At 39.1% G+C, this 14833-nt stretch overlaps 2 protein-coding genes across 4 annotated transcripts; one reads left to right on the forward strand and one right to left on the reverse strand.

Annotated features, from left to right (window-relative positions):
- Positions 1 to 105: 105 nt before the first annotated feature.
- Positions 106 to 6828, forward strand: LOC137195754 (F-box only protein 40-like). Of its 2 annotated transcripts, none has more exons than XM_067608346.1 (7): positions 106 to 171; positions 349 to 406; positions 632 to 1816; positions 2448 to 2734; positions 3310 to 3441; positions 5076 to 5415; positions 6075 to 6828. In XM_067608346.1, exons 2-7 carry the CDS (start codon positions 404 to 406, stop codon positions 6291 to 6293), a joined length of 2166 nt encoding a protein of 721 aa, XP_067464447.1. In that variant the 5' UTR covers positions 106 to 171; positions 349 to 403; the 3' UTR covers positions 6294 to 6828. The 2 variants fall into 2 exon arrangements, with proteins under 2 accessions (XP_067464447.1, XP_067464448.1); XM_067608347.1 differs by lacking the exon at positions 106 to 171 and adding an exon at positions 214 to 233.
- LOC137195755 (TLC domain-containing protein 2-like) lies at positions 6445 to 14823 on the reverse strand. 2 transcript variants are annotated; one of them, XM_067608350.1, is made up of 7 exons: positions 14460 to 14823; positions 14219 to 14335; positions 11343 to 11627; positions 11166 to 11248; positions 10662 to 10744; positions 8380 to 8585; positions 6445 to 7117 (listed from the first exon to the last, which is right to left on the reverse strand). In XM_067608350.1, exons 3-7 carry the CDS (start codon positions 11519 to 11521, stop codon positions 6949 to 6951), a joined length of 720 nt encoding a protein of 239 aa, XP_067464451.1. In that variant the 5' UTR covers positions 11522 to 11627; positions 14219 to 14335; positions 14460 to 14823; the 3' UTR covers positions 6445 to 6948. The 2 variants fall into 2 exon arrangements, with proteins under 2 accessions (XP_067464451.1, XP_067464450.1); XM_067608349.1 differs by having other exon boundaries at positions 14447 to 14823.
- Positions 14824 to 14833: the final 10 nt, after the last annotated feature.

A 14833-nucleotide genomic window follows, 5' to 3' on the forward strand; every position in this document is an offset into this window, starting at 1 on the left:
TAAACGGCTGAGAGGGCTAGTAATCCAAACCATGCGTCTGACCACCTGTGTAACATTTCTTGGTCAGTGCTTGGCTCTATTTATAACACAGACATAGCTCAGACACTTGGTCTTTAAAGCACAAGACAGAGTGCAAGGAGCGTGTTTCTCTCCTTCCCAGCTCATACAGCGGTAGGCTACAGTCTGTAATTCATTGTTCTCATTGACTCTATTGCCACAGGACTCTGCCGCTGGTATAGTGACATTGTCTGTTTACATGCAGTGTTTTTGGTTAAGTTTGTAGATGTGTTTTTTCAGGATGATTGTACTGTGTGACTTGGAGCTTTATAGTCTGTTCTCTGTTTACAGGACTGACTGAATTTACAGCTTCAGATAATAAAACTGGTTCCAGAGGATCTGAAGGATGGTATGATTGTATTGTACAACTGTAAGATCAAATTGTGCTACTAATAAATATAGCTGACAACGCAGACAAAAACTTAATAACAACAAACAAATGTGTTTTAATACTCTATGATTTCACAAAATCTGAAGTTTAAAATCTAAAAAGGTGCTGATTTACATTTAGTGACTTTTCTTGACTTGACTCTTTTCCTTTATTTTCCTTTTTTTCCTCTCTTAACCCAATCAGAGTCATCGTTCTCGAGCCCCCAGGGTACGACAACATGTCCACTGTGACTCCTGCTACAGCCGGCGCTGCAGGGCTCGGGTGGAGGTCTCTGTGTGCTGTTCGGTCGTCCCCTGCCGCCTGCTCTGTGGAGCTGTCTTCCACCTGTGCAAAGAGGAGGATCACCTGCTGCTCTGCCCCAATGTCAGGGTGCCCTGCCTCAACGCTGAGTACGGCTGCCCGCTCCACCTGACCCGCTCCTCACAGGCAGCCCACCTCCAGGTGTGTCCGGCCAGTGTGGTGTGTTGCTCCATGGAGTGGAACCGCTGGCCAGCCAACGACGCCCATTCTTGTCCAAACACAGAGCTGCATGAAAACCTGCTCAAGGAAAAAGAGCAGGGGGGATGTCTGGATCTGGCCATGGCTCTAAAAGACCAGGACCGCCTTTTTCACTCCATGAAGATGAAGAAACTGTTCCCTGAGCTGATGCAGAGTGTGAAGGAGGAGGAGGAAGAAGAAGAAAGGAAAGAGAAGGAGAGGAAGAAGGAGAAGGAGAAGCAGAGAAAGGCCGCCTTGAAGAAAGAGGCAGAAGAGAGGGCAGCTGCAAAGGCAGCTAGTGGTCATACCTGGGTGTCGCCTAACACGTATAGCGTCAGCAGTCCTTATGTAAACAAGGATGAGGATGAGGATGAGGATGAGGTTGAGATTGAAGTTGAGCGGGAGCTAACCCAGGAGGAGAGAGAGGCTATTGCCAGGGGCTCTGGGGTGAACACTGAGCTGTTAGAAAACTATAACGCCTGGGAGCGCATGTTCACTATGGAGATGGGTGGCTGCAGGGAGGCCGGAGGAGCATCTGTGGCGGGCAGAGGCCAGAAACCGGCTAAAGGGAGGGGTAAAGGCCTGGGCACTCTGACGGAGGAAGATACAGAGACAGCAGATACCTGTATGGGTGCCACAGCATCAAACACCTGCCAACAGGTGAGCGGCGCATCAGCCAGCAATCTGAAGAGGAAGAAGAAGAATTTTGTGTACGGACATGTGGAACCGATGAAGATCATCACTGTTCGTACCTTTAAAATCCCATGCTCCTACTCTGCCAGGCAGGTCCGCATCCGCAACCCTAGTTACTACAAGAGAGTGAGCAAGGCTGTGGACACCAGCGACATAGGGGTGGCACCAGAGGAGATGCCAGTCTGGGAGGAAGTTCAGGTGAGAGGAAGAAATTCATCCTCCAGTTGAAGATGTTTTGGTTTTTTAATGTCATATCTGCTTATTTGCAGTACTGGGTTTTCTTGACAAATTCACGATATTTCAAATGTGCAGAAATGATCAGTTGATTAATCAATTAAACAAGAAAGACAATACATTTTTTAATCAATTTATCACTTGGGCCAATGTTCTGTTTACAATACCATAAAACAGAGATATGCAGCAAATCTTCACATCTGAGAGGCTGGAACAAGCAAATATTTTTTATTTTGGTCGAACAAAAGCCCCACTTGTTAATACTCTCTCACATTTTCCTTTATCCCACCCATATTAAGCAAGCGACCTCACATTGTGATCTAGGAATTGTGATAGGCTTTTTTCACATTTTTCACAACCAACAATTAAATTATAATTATTATTTGCAGCCCGATTTAAAATAAAACACCCCAATTTTCATTTGTATTAAGAAAAAGACTAAATTACTTGCTCAGAGGGTTTCAGTATCATCTTGGTTGTTTAATATCTTCATGACTCCATGTTCACTGTTAATAATCACTTCATAAAGTTGAGCACAAACTGAATATATATATACTGAATAATTATCATATGATGCATTTGATTTGCTCCTCAGGCGTCTCTGCTGTGCTCCCTGGAGAAGGAGCAAAGGGGTCATCTTATCGCAGAGAGCATCTGCACTGATGGTCTGTTAATAGATGAAGGCACGCAGACCTACAGCTTCCTGTCTGCTCCTTTCCGGAGAGACACATCGCTGGCTGACCTAACTGATGGAAAACCACTGGAGATGCACCTCCAGCTGCAGGTGGAGGGCGTCACAAGCCGACACCACAAGGCCAGCTCCGCCTTCACCTTCCTCTGTGGACACACCTTCCAGCGCAGAGAATATGCCAAACATTATAAGTGGGGTTTCTTTTTTCAGTCAGATTCTGTTCTTTATAATTGCATATCTGTATTTTTAACATCTTACCTGCATGATGTACCTGCTGAATGGGAGGTACAAATTCAAATTTAGTCCCTAAAATTCTACTTTCTGCAAAGTTTTCAGAAAATCAAATCAATCATGGGTCCTATAAAATGTTCAAATATCAATAATCATTTGTTTTTAAGATCATACTAGATCAGGACAGCCATAAAAATACAATCAAAGCCATTTAGATGATATTACATTTACAGGAAAGTTAAATAATTTAAGAAAAGTACAAAAAAGATATGTTTATATTATTATTGGGTTTTTTTTAAAATTAGGTTGGAATTTATTAACACAATCTGAATTTTCCTAAAGCACTAAACTCCACCCATCTGGCATGGCAAGTAGATTAAAACAAATGCTACCAATTAAAACTACATCACTCAGGTCACTATAGTATGCTCTTCTTGATGTTTGAATGATTATATTGGGCCAAACGAGCTAAAAAAAGTTTCTATTTTTGATCAAAAAGTTTCTGATTCATCCATATACATACTCTGTTATGCAGGAACATCCACAGTGACATCCAGATGTGTGTGAATGGATGGTTCGAGCAGAGATGCCCGCTGGCGTATCTGGGATGCACCTACAGCCAGAGGAGGTTCAAGCCCTCCACACATGAAGCCACCGTCACCTACAAGTGAGATAAAACTCATAGTTCATCTTTATTTATTTTGTGGTTCTTATGCATATGGTTTTATGTTTCTTAGCAAGATAATATGGGTGAGTTAAAGGAAAATGTGAGAGAGTATGAACAAGTGGGGCTTCAGCTGTGAGAAAGGGACATTTGATGGATAATCAGAGGGCAGAAATAATCCCTGATGATATTGAGATTATATGTCATAAAAGCCCCTATATGTGGAATTTGAAAAACTTTTGCGGTCGGCAGCCCTGGGTCAGACTTACAATGACCTGACCTGGGGACATTAGGATTGTCTTATACAGTGGAAACTGCTTATAGTGATCACGTCTGTCCGGGTCAAATTGATCACTATACGCGGATGACTAACTCAATCATCCATCACTAGCAGCCATGACTGTTTCTGATTGTGTGAGTAGACTATAACGAGGAACACCAAGTTCTGTTGCTGCATCTCGTTGGCTTGTTTTAAGCAGTTTGTCATAATGTTAGAGAAGACTACGATTTTTATTGAGAGAAAATGATTTTCTTTTTCCCATCATGATTTCAATGTGCACGCAGCACCAACCTCAGGTAACCAGCCGGAGGCAGACAGGTTACTGCGAGGCAATAATGGTGCTGCAGCCGCTAAGTACATATGATATGTGTATCATGGGAATAAAGTAAAAAAACATGAAATTATTGTAATTTTAAATGTATGAAAAGACCCAAAATGAACACTGTAAGTGGACTACTTGATTACTATAAACAAATTATCCAAACAGCATTTGTATAGGAATGATCCTGTCTCGAGCTTTTTGATCCATATAAGCCGTTGATCACTGTAACCATGTTCACTATAAGTAGTTTCCACAGTATTTCATACAAACTTATGAAAAACTTTAAAATATTAATAAGATGTAATAATCACTACACACAGTGCCTTCAAACCTGTAATAACTGAATCTTTTGTCCACTTGGGGCCAGAGGAAACAATACTGTCATACTGTATTATGACCATATAAAGTTAATATGGTGAACATGTTAGCAAACAGTCGTGTATTTAAGATCCAGCAGATATGGAGAAACATTAGCATTCATTTTGAGTTGTGTTTCTGGCCACCCAATGAATTTAAATTCAATGTTGACTCTCCTTTTATCTCTTTTTTTGCTGTCCATCAACCCCTGAAGGAAATATCTTTAGCTGCTAAATGTTGCACCATGCTCACCAGCTAGTCACTAACGTTGTCTGTATGCTGCTTGGTCACTACCAGCGACCCCTTTCACATTACACTTGGTCATGTGATTGTTTGTTGTTTCAAAAAAAATTGATTATAGCAGCTTTCATTTTCTTTATCACTTTAAAGTTGTATCCAGTAATCTACAACTTTTGATATTTGTCATTTTGTAAACAAAGCAGGGACTCTGCCTGCATTACAGAGCTCTCAGAAGTGAAAACAGGTGGAGTATCGAGAAACTGGCCTGATGGTGAAGCCTGGGCCAGAAATTAAAATTTAAAAGCCAATAAGTCTCAGCACCAGGCAAATTAGCCTCATTATTGATTCCCTGGTATTAATCAACAAGCCCATTAAGCTCCTGCAGATAAATTGCAGTAATGCTCCTTTAAAGACAAAAAGTTTCAACTTTGCTTCCAGCGAGGACCTGGGCTGCTTTAGGCTGCATCCCAGCACACAGGTGTCTGTGAGTGATGACTCGCAACCATCCGGGAGCTCAACAGACACCTCCACCACCCGGAGGAGGAGAGGAGGTCGGGCAGGAGGAGGAGGGCTGGACGCTCTGAGCTCGCTACCCTATGAGGTGCTGTGCCACATGGCCAGTTTCCTGGACAGTCTGTCCCTGTCCCAGCTGGCTCTGGTGTCCCAGCTCATGAGGGAGGTGTGCTCCACGCTGCTGCAGGAGAGAGGGATGGTCACCCTCCAATGGGAGAGGAAGACCTACTCACACGGAGGAGCCAAGTGGAAGGTGAAGCAGAAGGTAAGCTAAGTACCACTGTGTCTGTCAGAAGAATTTATGAGTAATGAAAGTGGATCATTTACAGTTGATGAAATTAATATATTTGTATTGTCATCCACAACATCTGAGAGGTTTAAACCTGCAGTACTTCAGTTTTTTGGGGCACAAATTATTAAAGTATGTCATGTATATTAAAGAGAAAGTGATAATTAATATATATCAGAGGGTCAAAATTAAAGTGAGAATACAATACACTACTAAAAATCACACTAAAATGACACTAAAAATCACTGGGCTAAAATTTTAACCAGTTTGGGTCAATATAGCACTAACTGGGTTAACTTATCCCAATCTGTTATTTTGACCCTGTTATAGACAACAAGCATCAGCTAAAACCTGTCACAAATGTATTGTTTCTTCTACGAAACAATGTGCATATGACACTCAACAGATACACGAGTTATTAAGAATCAATAAATTCAAAAATAGTGTATTATAACCAGCTTTAGTTTGTGTAAATAACCCAACAGTCAAATAAAAAATAAACTAAAACGGGGTCATAACCCCTCGTCCGGCTCTCTGGGGCATATTAACCCAGTATTGTGTTGATGCTATGTTGACTCTATTGATTTTTAGTGTGTACAGTATTCAGTTATGTCTCTCTCTCTCTGTGACTTCAGGTCTGGCAGTTCAGCACCTTGTTCTCTCCTGTGGACACTTGGTGCTTCCGAGATGATCCGTCCATGTCGGAGCACCTGAAGACGTGTCCCTACTATGAGAGAGAGTCCAGAACAGATCGGGTTCTCCTGCCGCGTATTAGAGAAGAAGTCAAAACCAACACACACTGCAAAGGTCCCACTCTGGTTAACATGTTCCAGCAGAGGAGGATCATGATGTAAAGGTCATAATATACAGAGAAAATATGTGTTTTCAGCCTGGATTTGAGACTCTCAACAGAACTCGCCTCCCTAATTTTTTTGTTAAATCGAGGAATAAGCATGAAGAGAATGCAAAAGACGTGATGGAGTATATGGAATAATAAGGCTGGAGACATACAAAGGAGCCAATCCTTTTAAAGCCTTATAAGTAATTTAGCTCTCGCTTGAATTGGTAGCCAATGCAAAGACATCAGGAAAGTTTTATGATCCAACTTCTTAGATCCTGTGAGGACTCTTTATTTCACAAAACAGTGAAGTTATGTTATTAACTGACAAGATGTTATTAAATGGCCAGTGTTAAATAAAAAAACCCAAATGTTTAACCCTGTAGATAACATTATCTTACACAGTTTATAGAAAGGAGGCCCTTATACTGGAGCTCAAAGCTGCTGGTGTGTGATTCTTTTTATGTCCAACCTGATGCCCCTAAAAATGTCAACTTTTTGTTAGTCTTTGCCTCACAATCACCAAAAGATGAATAAATTGAGAGAATAAATCACAATGTTTGTCAGTCCTGGTCCCATGAGGTAGAAAACAGAATCAGTGGAGTCATATTTCACCAGTAGAAACACATCGCTGCCTCCCTCTAGTGGTCTCTGCTGGTGTTGTGTGTGTTTTAGAGGATGTCTGCTCTAACCAGTCTGTAGAGAAGCACCGTGTTCATGATGGAGATGAGGCTCAGACCTGCTGTCCCCATCAGCAGGGCGTAGCGAGGTATATGGTCACTGTGACCTGCCAGCCAGCGGATCATCCAACCCACTGTATAGACACGAAACACTGCAAACCTGCAGGAAAGACAGAAAGTCAGCCAAGTCTGCCAATATAAGATATAATATATAAAAGATCTCCATTTTCAGACATTTATTCCTGAAAAACACATTTTTTTTAAACTAAAATGCTTTTGTATAGGCTAAATAATGAAAGTAATAAAGTAGAATGCAGCAGTTGCCTGGCAACTTCACCATGACGACAAGACTCCAGAAGTCACTGCTAGCAAAAACATAGTCCGGCACATATTCCCACGTAAAAACACAACTTTCTGCTTTTAAGCTTTGTTTTTTGTACGAATTAAACAAACAAGATACAACATATTAGTTAGTGAGCTTAAGAGGTGCTGGTTGGTTGGCAGAGCCAGGCTAGCTGTTTCTCCCTGTTTCTAGTCTTTATGCTAAGCTAAGCTAATTGCCCTCCTGGCTCAAGCTTCATATTAAACATACATAACATATTAGTAGTATCAATCTAACTGCAACTAATGATTATTTTAATTATTGCTTAATTTGCCGATTATTTCCTCGATTAATGAATTAACCTAGTTTTTTGGTTTGTACAATGTCAAAAAATGGTGAAAAACGTCAACCGTTGATCACAGTCAAAAATTCAACCTAAAATGTCTTGTTTTGTCCCAACCATCAGTTCACGACCCACAGATATTCAACTTACTATAATGGAGGACTAAAGGAACCAGAAATTATTCACATTTAAGAAGCTGGAATCAGAGAATTTTAGCATTTTTTTCTTAGAAATGAATCAAAAGTGATTAATCAATTATCAAAATAGAAACAACATTTGAATATCTTTATAATATATGATTATAATGAATGTCTTCTGGATGAGCCAGCAGCTTATTTAGGCAGATTGAGGAAAGATTTATTAATAAATCATTGATTGATTGATGATTGATTGATTTTATGGATATAGAAGACAATGAATCCAAGGGACAACGTGTAAAAGTGAGAACACTTGTTTCAAACGTGGTCCGTGATGTAAGAAAATCAGGACAGACAGTAACACATAACACAACATTAAAATCATGTCTTCGCCTCCATCATACATGACATGAACATACAATGTAACTCTCACTTGTGAAGAGATGTTTCACCTAATAAATAACTACACATACATCATGTTCACATTTGAAATAGTATTATAGGAACTTTTATATGCTCACATATGAGGACCTTCTTGTCCAATAAACACTTTCACTGTGGATTTTTACATGTGACTTTTCTCAAACTTCCATTTGGAGAATAACTCCGTCGCCACCTACGTTCCCAGGTTGAGCCAGCTGGTCATGCGGTAGGTCACAGAGGGGCGGGGGGTTGTACTTTCAGTCCCCGGCCTGTTCCTTTTTCCTGACAGGAGGAGAAGCTGTCTGATATGAAGGAAAACAGAGTTGATCTCAACCAGCAGAGACACCACAGCGAAGCCCAAATAACGGCGGGACGTCACAGCCAAACTGAAGCACGAGAGCACCTGAGGGAAGAGTTTGAATGGAGGAATTAAAAAGTTGTACTGAGACAAATAAAACTTCCACATTGCACTTGAAACAAGCAAACCTTGAACTGTGATGAAACAGATCAGGATCAGGAAGCCTGGCCTCCATTCAAAAAGGTAAATGTTTTACTGCCTCTCCTGTCAAATCAGCAACTGCATGTAGAGACTCATCAGCTCAGCTACAAGCAAACATTCACAAAAAGAACATGAAAACATGTCTTATATTTTACAATGCTGTGACCCTGAAGTCATACTGAGGCAGTGATGTGTTGCCCTGCCGGAGGTGAATGAGGTCATGACCTCTACTGCCTCTCTGCAACATACAGAGTTCAATAAACAAACACCAGCAGAGGTGTTTTTTGTTGTTTTGGCAACTAAAACTACTTTGTTAAGTGGACCTTTGAACTTAGATTATTTAGCTGGCTTGGGAAAGAATACATCTTCATGATGGACAAAACAAAATAATGTTAGCCAGAGTCTGGTCAAAGTGAGGCGCTTTGGAGCATCTTTTTAAACTTGCAGACTAAAATCTATAATCTGCTGCAACACATTGTCCATACTTGTATTGTTTTGGCTTTTCTTTGTTTTACATAAAGTGTGAAGTGTGAAATAATTCCAAAAAAAAAAATAAAAACACTATTTACAGAATTATTCTAAAGTTTAAGATATGATTTGTTCCCTGGTGATCTACAGTATTTCTTTAACATACAAACATGCACAGCACAACACACTGCAACTTAAAATAACACATACTAATAGACATAACTACGGAAGCTGAGAGCGGCCATGTTTTTTTAATGCTGTAATCTCGAGATCCCAAGTTAATTTACCTTGTTATCTTGAGAAAACAAAAGGCCGATTTCTTGAGATAGTGAGACAATTCATCATGAGATTTATCACAGTTGGAGCTCATTCTCATTTGTTCATTTCTGTCTTCTCCTCTCCATGTCTGATAGTTCAACTATTTAGATCAAGCACAAGAAGCCTTAAGGACATGGGTTCAAATCTGTCACATGTTGGCTCTTACTCTCTCTCTCCACCCCACTTTCCTTTCTCTCATTAAGTCTAATAAAATGAAAATGCTTGAAAGGTTTTGTTTGGTACTTCTCCTACATGAAACATCCCATCATATTAAAGCCAGGAGTTAATCAACCTGCCATTTGGCCGTGACACAAATGTCATTTATAAAGGTGCTGTTAATAATAATGGGTGCTCCTTGATCTGACATTTACAGCTTAAATCAGTTGCAATAGTTGTCAAGACGCCATCTATGCATGCTGGCATGGTGGCATACTCCTGATCTCCGATAAACATTATGAGTAATAAGAGGAAACGACAAAGATGACTCATGATAATGGGTTGATTATCTCCCTATCTTGAGATGACAAAGCTCATTTTTTGGATGTATTGAAATATTTTACTTGTGATCTCCAGATAACAGCATTAATCTGTTATATACGGAAGCATGGCTCCTCTTGGCTTCCGTATATAATACAAGCAAATGAAGAAAACATCTTTTGACCACTTTGACAATACAGACCTCACTCAAAGAAAAAAAACACAATTTGACAGCACATATGTATAAAAGATATGTGCAGGAAAATAGAGAAAATGAAAGCAAATACAGAACTGTTGCAAGTTTTACACAACAAAACAGAAGTTTCCAGGTGATGCTAAAAACTGACAAACACACACTAGTAATTATGTAATGAAAGGCTAATGCTAAATGTGGCCAGTATCTCCAATGATTTTGGACTAATAAATAAACTAATAAAATAATACATTTCTTAATACATTTCTTTATGCTATGCATGTGTTGCAAAATTTGTGAATGTATTTCTCAATGTCATTGTATTTTTTATTCGAAATATAAAATTTAATTTGCAGCTTTTTTCATAAATACACCAAATGTGTCGTCAAAGTGGTAAAGACGCTCTCTTCATTTGCTTGTGTTGTATGCATGTTTTCTGAAGTTGCAGTGCGTTGAGCTCTCTCAGCCACTGTACTGTGCACATGTGTAGCACACAAACACACACAAAACGTAGAATTTATTACCACAGAGTGGTGAAGAAGCACCTCCCAGGACCGTTTAAATGATTGATTCAAGACAAGGTCCAAGAAGTCATGGATGAAATAACCTGGAGGAGAAAGGATTTGAGGAAGCATGAATTTACACATGTACACATGAATATTGACACATGCATACACAAAACATCATGAAATGAAAGATATAATAATAGTGAAACACTGCTGAAATAAAATAAATTTCACTGGTTTGGCTAAAGTTTCTCAAACCCTTAATTATCTTACAGGAATCAATTTTGGTGGAAGACATTTCCACACTTTTCTTTAGATGTATCAGTATATAATTTGGTGTTGTAAGCAAAGTGTTCTTCTGGAAGTCATTTGTTGTAAAAACCTTATAGATCCAAACTGTAAAGAAATTATTATTATTTCAATTTCACTATTTAAAATAAGGTGAAATTAAAAAGAAATCCGTCTGCTGATCCCATGTCATTCCAAGTGTAAATGTGATTTTTCTGTGCATGTTGGTGTCACCTGAAGACACAGCTACAAGGCTGTGGGAGAGTACGGAGTGAGAGGAGATCAGGTCCTCCAACATCCGGGGCTCAAGGTAGAAACTGCATGGTGAGAAGGAGACCACGGGGAGAGTGAAGATGATATGAAGTGAAAATAAATGACAGTTCCAGCCCTGATTACTGTATCTTTACGTACCATAAAACAGCCCACGCTCCTGTCAGCGAGCTGTGCACTAAAGACGTGCTGATATTCCTCCACTTCCAGGCTTTCTGGCGTGCCGGCTCTGGTGTTGGCAGGGATCTGACAATCGTGTTTAGCAGTTTAAAAGAGCACGTGGATCCTCCAATGACCAGAAGTGTTGACCTCAAATCCATGACTAGATCTATCACAGAGGCTGGTGTCCTGAATTCACTTCAAATCCCATGTGCTGCTGCTGCGTTCAGTGCACATTTCAGCCGGGAGAGAGTCAGCTGAAATATTCTTTGAGAGGGAAAAAGAAACTCTCTTAAACATGCTGTATAATATCTGCAACCCCTGCCCTCTAACACACATACACCTCCACTCACGTGTGGTGATAAACTAATCACTGATAACAGGTGAAGGGGTCTCGGCCACAAGTTGACATGACTTGACATAACAGCATGATTGATCCTAGGCAAAAAAATCCACACATTGTTTTCTGTATGTTACAAATGTTGTTTTCAAACTAAGGGGTCAATGTTTGTTGTCATTGTCATTCTGGTATACATGTTGGTGAAGGAATCCTACTCTAGTTGAAGTCTTGAACTCGTTTCTATCTGAGGGTTGCTTGCTGGCCTCTGGGGTTAGCTAGAGAGCAGGCTTAAGCAGGCTTAAGCTAGAGAGTCTTAAGCCTGCTGTTTTAGAGACTGTGTGGACCGTGAGGTACCTAGACAAGCTAAAGTTGAAGGATGCCCATGTTTGAAGTTATTGATTGACCATGAGGTCTCTGTTAGATCATATGACCTTGTCAGTTTGTGGAAGTGTCCATATAGGAGACCTGACTGTTTTTAGTTTTGCTTCTGGAGAGATATAAAGCTGTCTGGTTTGGGTTCACAATCTTTAGAGAAAGGGTCAACTGAACAACATGCTTTCTCTCCAAAAGTACAAGATGATTATATTTTTGTTTTGTGTTTTTGTGTTTGGATATTTGTATAATTGTTATTGATGGTGTGATGGCTTGCACAGTGTCTTCAACTGCTTCAACAAGTAACAATGTTTAATGCTTTCTTTATGTCTCTGTGTGGTTCTTGAGCAACAATGAAAACATTTCCACAACAACAACGACTGGAAAACAAAGCAATAGGATTAACAATGATGATTAAGCCTGAAAATTAAATTTAAAAAAAAGAATGGAAACAAAAAGAAAAGAAAAGAAAAAAATATTAAAACTAAGAGTCTACAGTTGTGCTTTGGGCTAATTGCTAACATCAGAGTGTTTAGCAGCTTGCTGACTGACACAAATCATAAAGTACAACTGAGGATGATGAGAATGTCCTTCGTTTTGCAGGTATTTAACCTGAGTGGTGGTACAAATCAAAATGTTGAGCTGATGATGTTGCTAGATGAGAAGTTATTATTCATAATTAAGAATTACTAAAAATATTCACAGTTTAATCCTGAGGAGGACTTGAACGGTTGTAGCAAATTTCTTGACAATCCATCCAATAGTTGTTGAGATATTTCGATCGATAAATGGACAAAGAACATTAATTCATTAAACTAAAAGCACACATGAACGTTAAAAACTGACAGTAATCATTTATTTATTTTTTGTGGTGCTTGTGGAAATGTTTTACTTTGATGAAGATCAGTGACTGTTGAAATATTTCACGGCAACAGTAGAAAACTACTTTTTGTGGGAGCAAGAAAACAGTGTGTTGATTCTGTTTTTTTACCTTGATGTTTTTCTTCCTGAACACATTACAACATCTCAGACATGACAACATGAAATCTTCATTTACTATCATCCAGCAATTCATCTGCATTTTACCTTTTACTTCTGAACTGATATCATAATTAATAGTAATTAATAATATAATTAATAATATAATAATCAAGTGTTTGAATATCAGCGTGTTATTTAACATGTTGGAGAAGAGTAAATTTCTGTCAAAGCCCCAATTAAACCAACTTATTTACTTTGGTTACAACTGTTTACAGTTTTTCATGATTCCTGTCGTTCTCCAGAGTTTGTCAGTGCTGGATTGTTCTCCATCACGGGAGGAGCAAGAGAAAACCTGAATTTGGTGGTTAATAGCCTAATAATAGGACTAATAACCATCAAGAGGACAAGAAGACTTCTTTATGTGTCCAGATTTTTGTCCTGTTGTTACACGTTCTGTTATGATTCACTGTGTGTTTGGACAACTTAATAAAACCTTTAAATTAAAACGTAAATAAATTAAGGTAACACTTAACAGGACGTTTCTTGTAATTATGTATTTTGGTATAAATTCTGAATCAGTTATTAAAGTTAGATGTGTTGCATTTAAAAGCAGCTGTTGATTTCCAAATGTATTTATCTTGACAAGACTTCTATTTAAACCCAAATGAACATTCATTTTTTGTTATTTATTATGAGAAACTTACACAAGTGTTGAATGGTACGGTACGGTACGGTACGGTACGGTATGGTATGGTATGGTATATGGTTGCATGTAGATATTTTTCTTTTTTTTGCATTTTCAGCTGACCTGCTAAAAAAGTCTCTATGTGAAAATAGCATTCAATTGGCTCTAATTATTTGTAGGTGTAGCAACTCAACACTGTCTCTGTTTTCTGTAATTAGCTTCATTACATCATCTTCAAGTAGCCACATCTTAATATAAATTCACATTTTTTTATGTCAGTTCCTTTCAAGGAAGTAAAAAGAAACTATGGCACATGAAATAAAGCTGAATTAATAAAGTCAAGGTTTTTTTTTATAACTTAATAAGTGAATCATTTTGTTCTTTTTAGATAAATCTTTGACTTCCTTGCATTTTAAAGCCTTGTGGGACAGTTGTAAATCTTGAAGCTTGAAACAATATACACTAAATGAGTGATAATACCTCCTTTGTCGCCTGCTGTCCATTCAGTGTCGGCGGCTGCTGCCTCGTCAGCCTTTCTCTATAGCTAGTGCTGTTGTGAAACACAAAGGACCATCGCCTTTCTCTGGAACAACGGGCCTGAACATGAGCAGAGACATTTCCCAAACTGTTCACTCACCGGAGTCCCAAAACTAACTTTTTTTTTTTCATCTGGTGATCAGTTTTTTTTTTTTTTTTTTTTTATCAAACCCAAATCATCAACTTTTCACAGCCTCCCAGGATCAAGGGATGAGGGTTGGAGATGAAGTTGTTGCCGTGGAAATGGACTCTTATCCCATCATCCAGCTGAGGAGAAGAGAGCAAACTGTGAGCACGGACAGCGGATCATCTGACTAACATTTCATGTTTCTGGAGGAGATCTGTGTATCTTTGTTTTATTGGTGAATCAGAGAAATGTCTGGGACCAAACAATGTGAGTAATCGATTTGGACCTTTATTGTCTGAATAACTGATCAGTCAGATAGTTATTGGAGGTCAGATATAGAGTTTTTGTGAAGCTGCCACATGTCTGCAATAAAAGTAATTGATCTGTGTTGAGGATTTTCACAGGTCTAATCAAAAACAACTGATGCATTT

The sequence above is a fragment of the Thunnus thynnus genome, chromosome 13, assembly GCF_963924715.1.
Source record: "Thunnus thynnus chromosome 13, fThuThy2.1, whole genome shotgun sequence".
In the NCBI taxonomy this organism is placed as follows: Eukaryota; Metazoa; Chordata; class Actinopteri; order Scombriformes; family Scombridae; genus Thunnus; species Thunnus thynnus.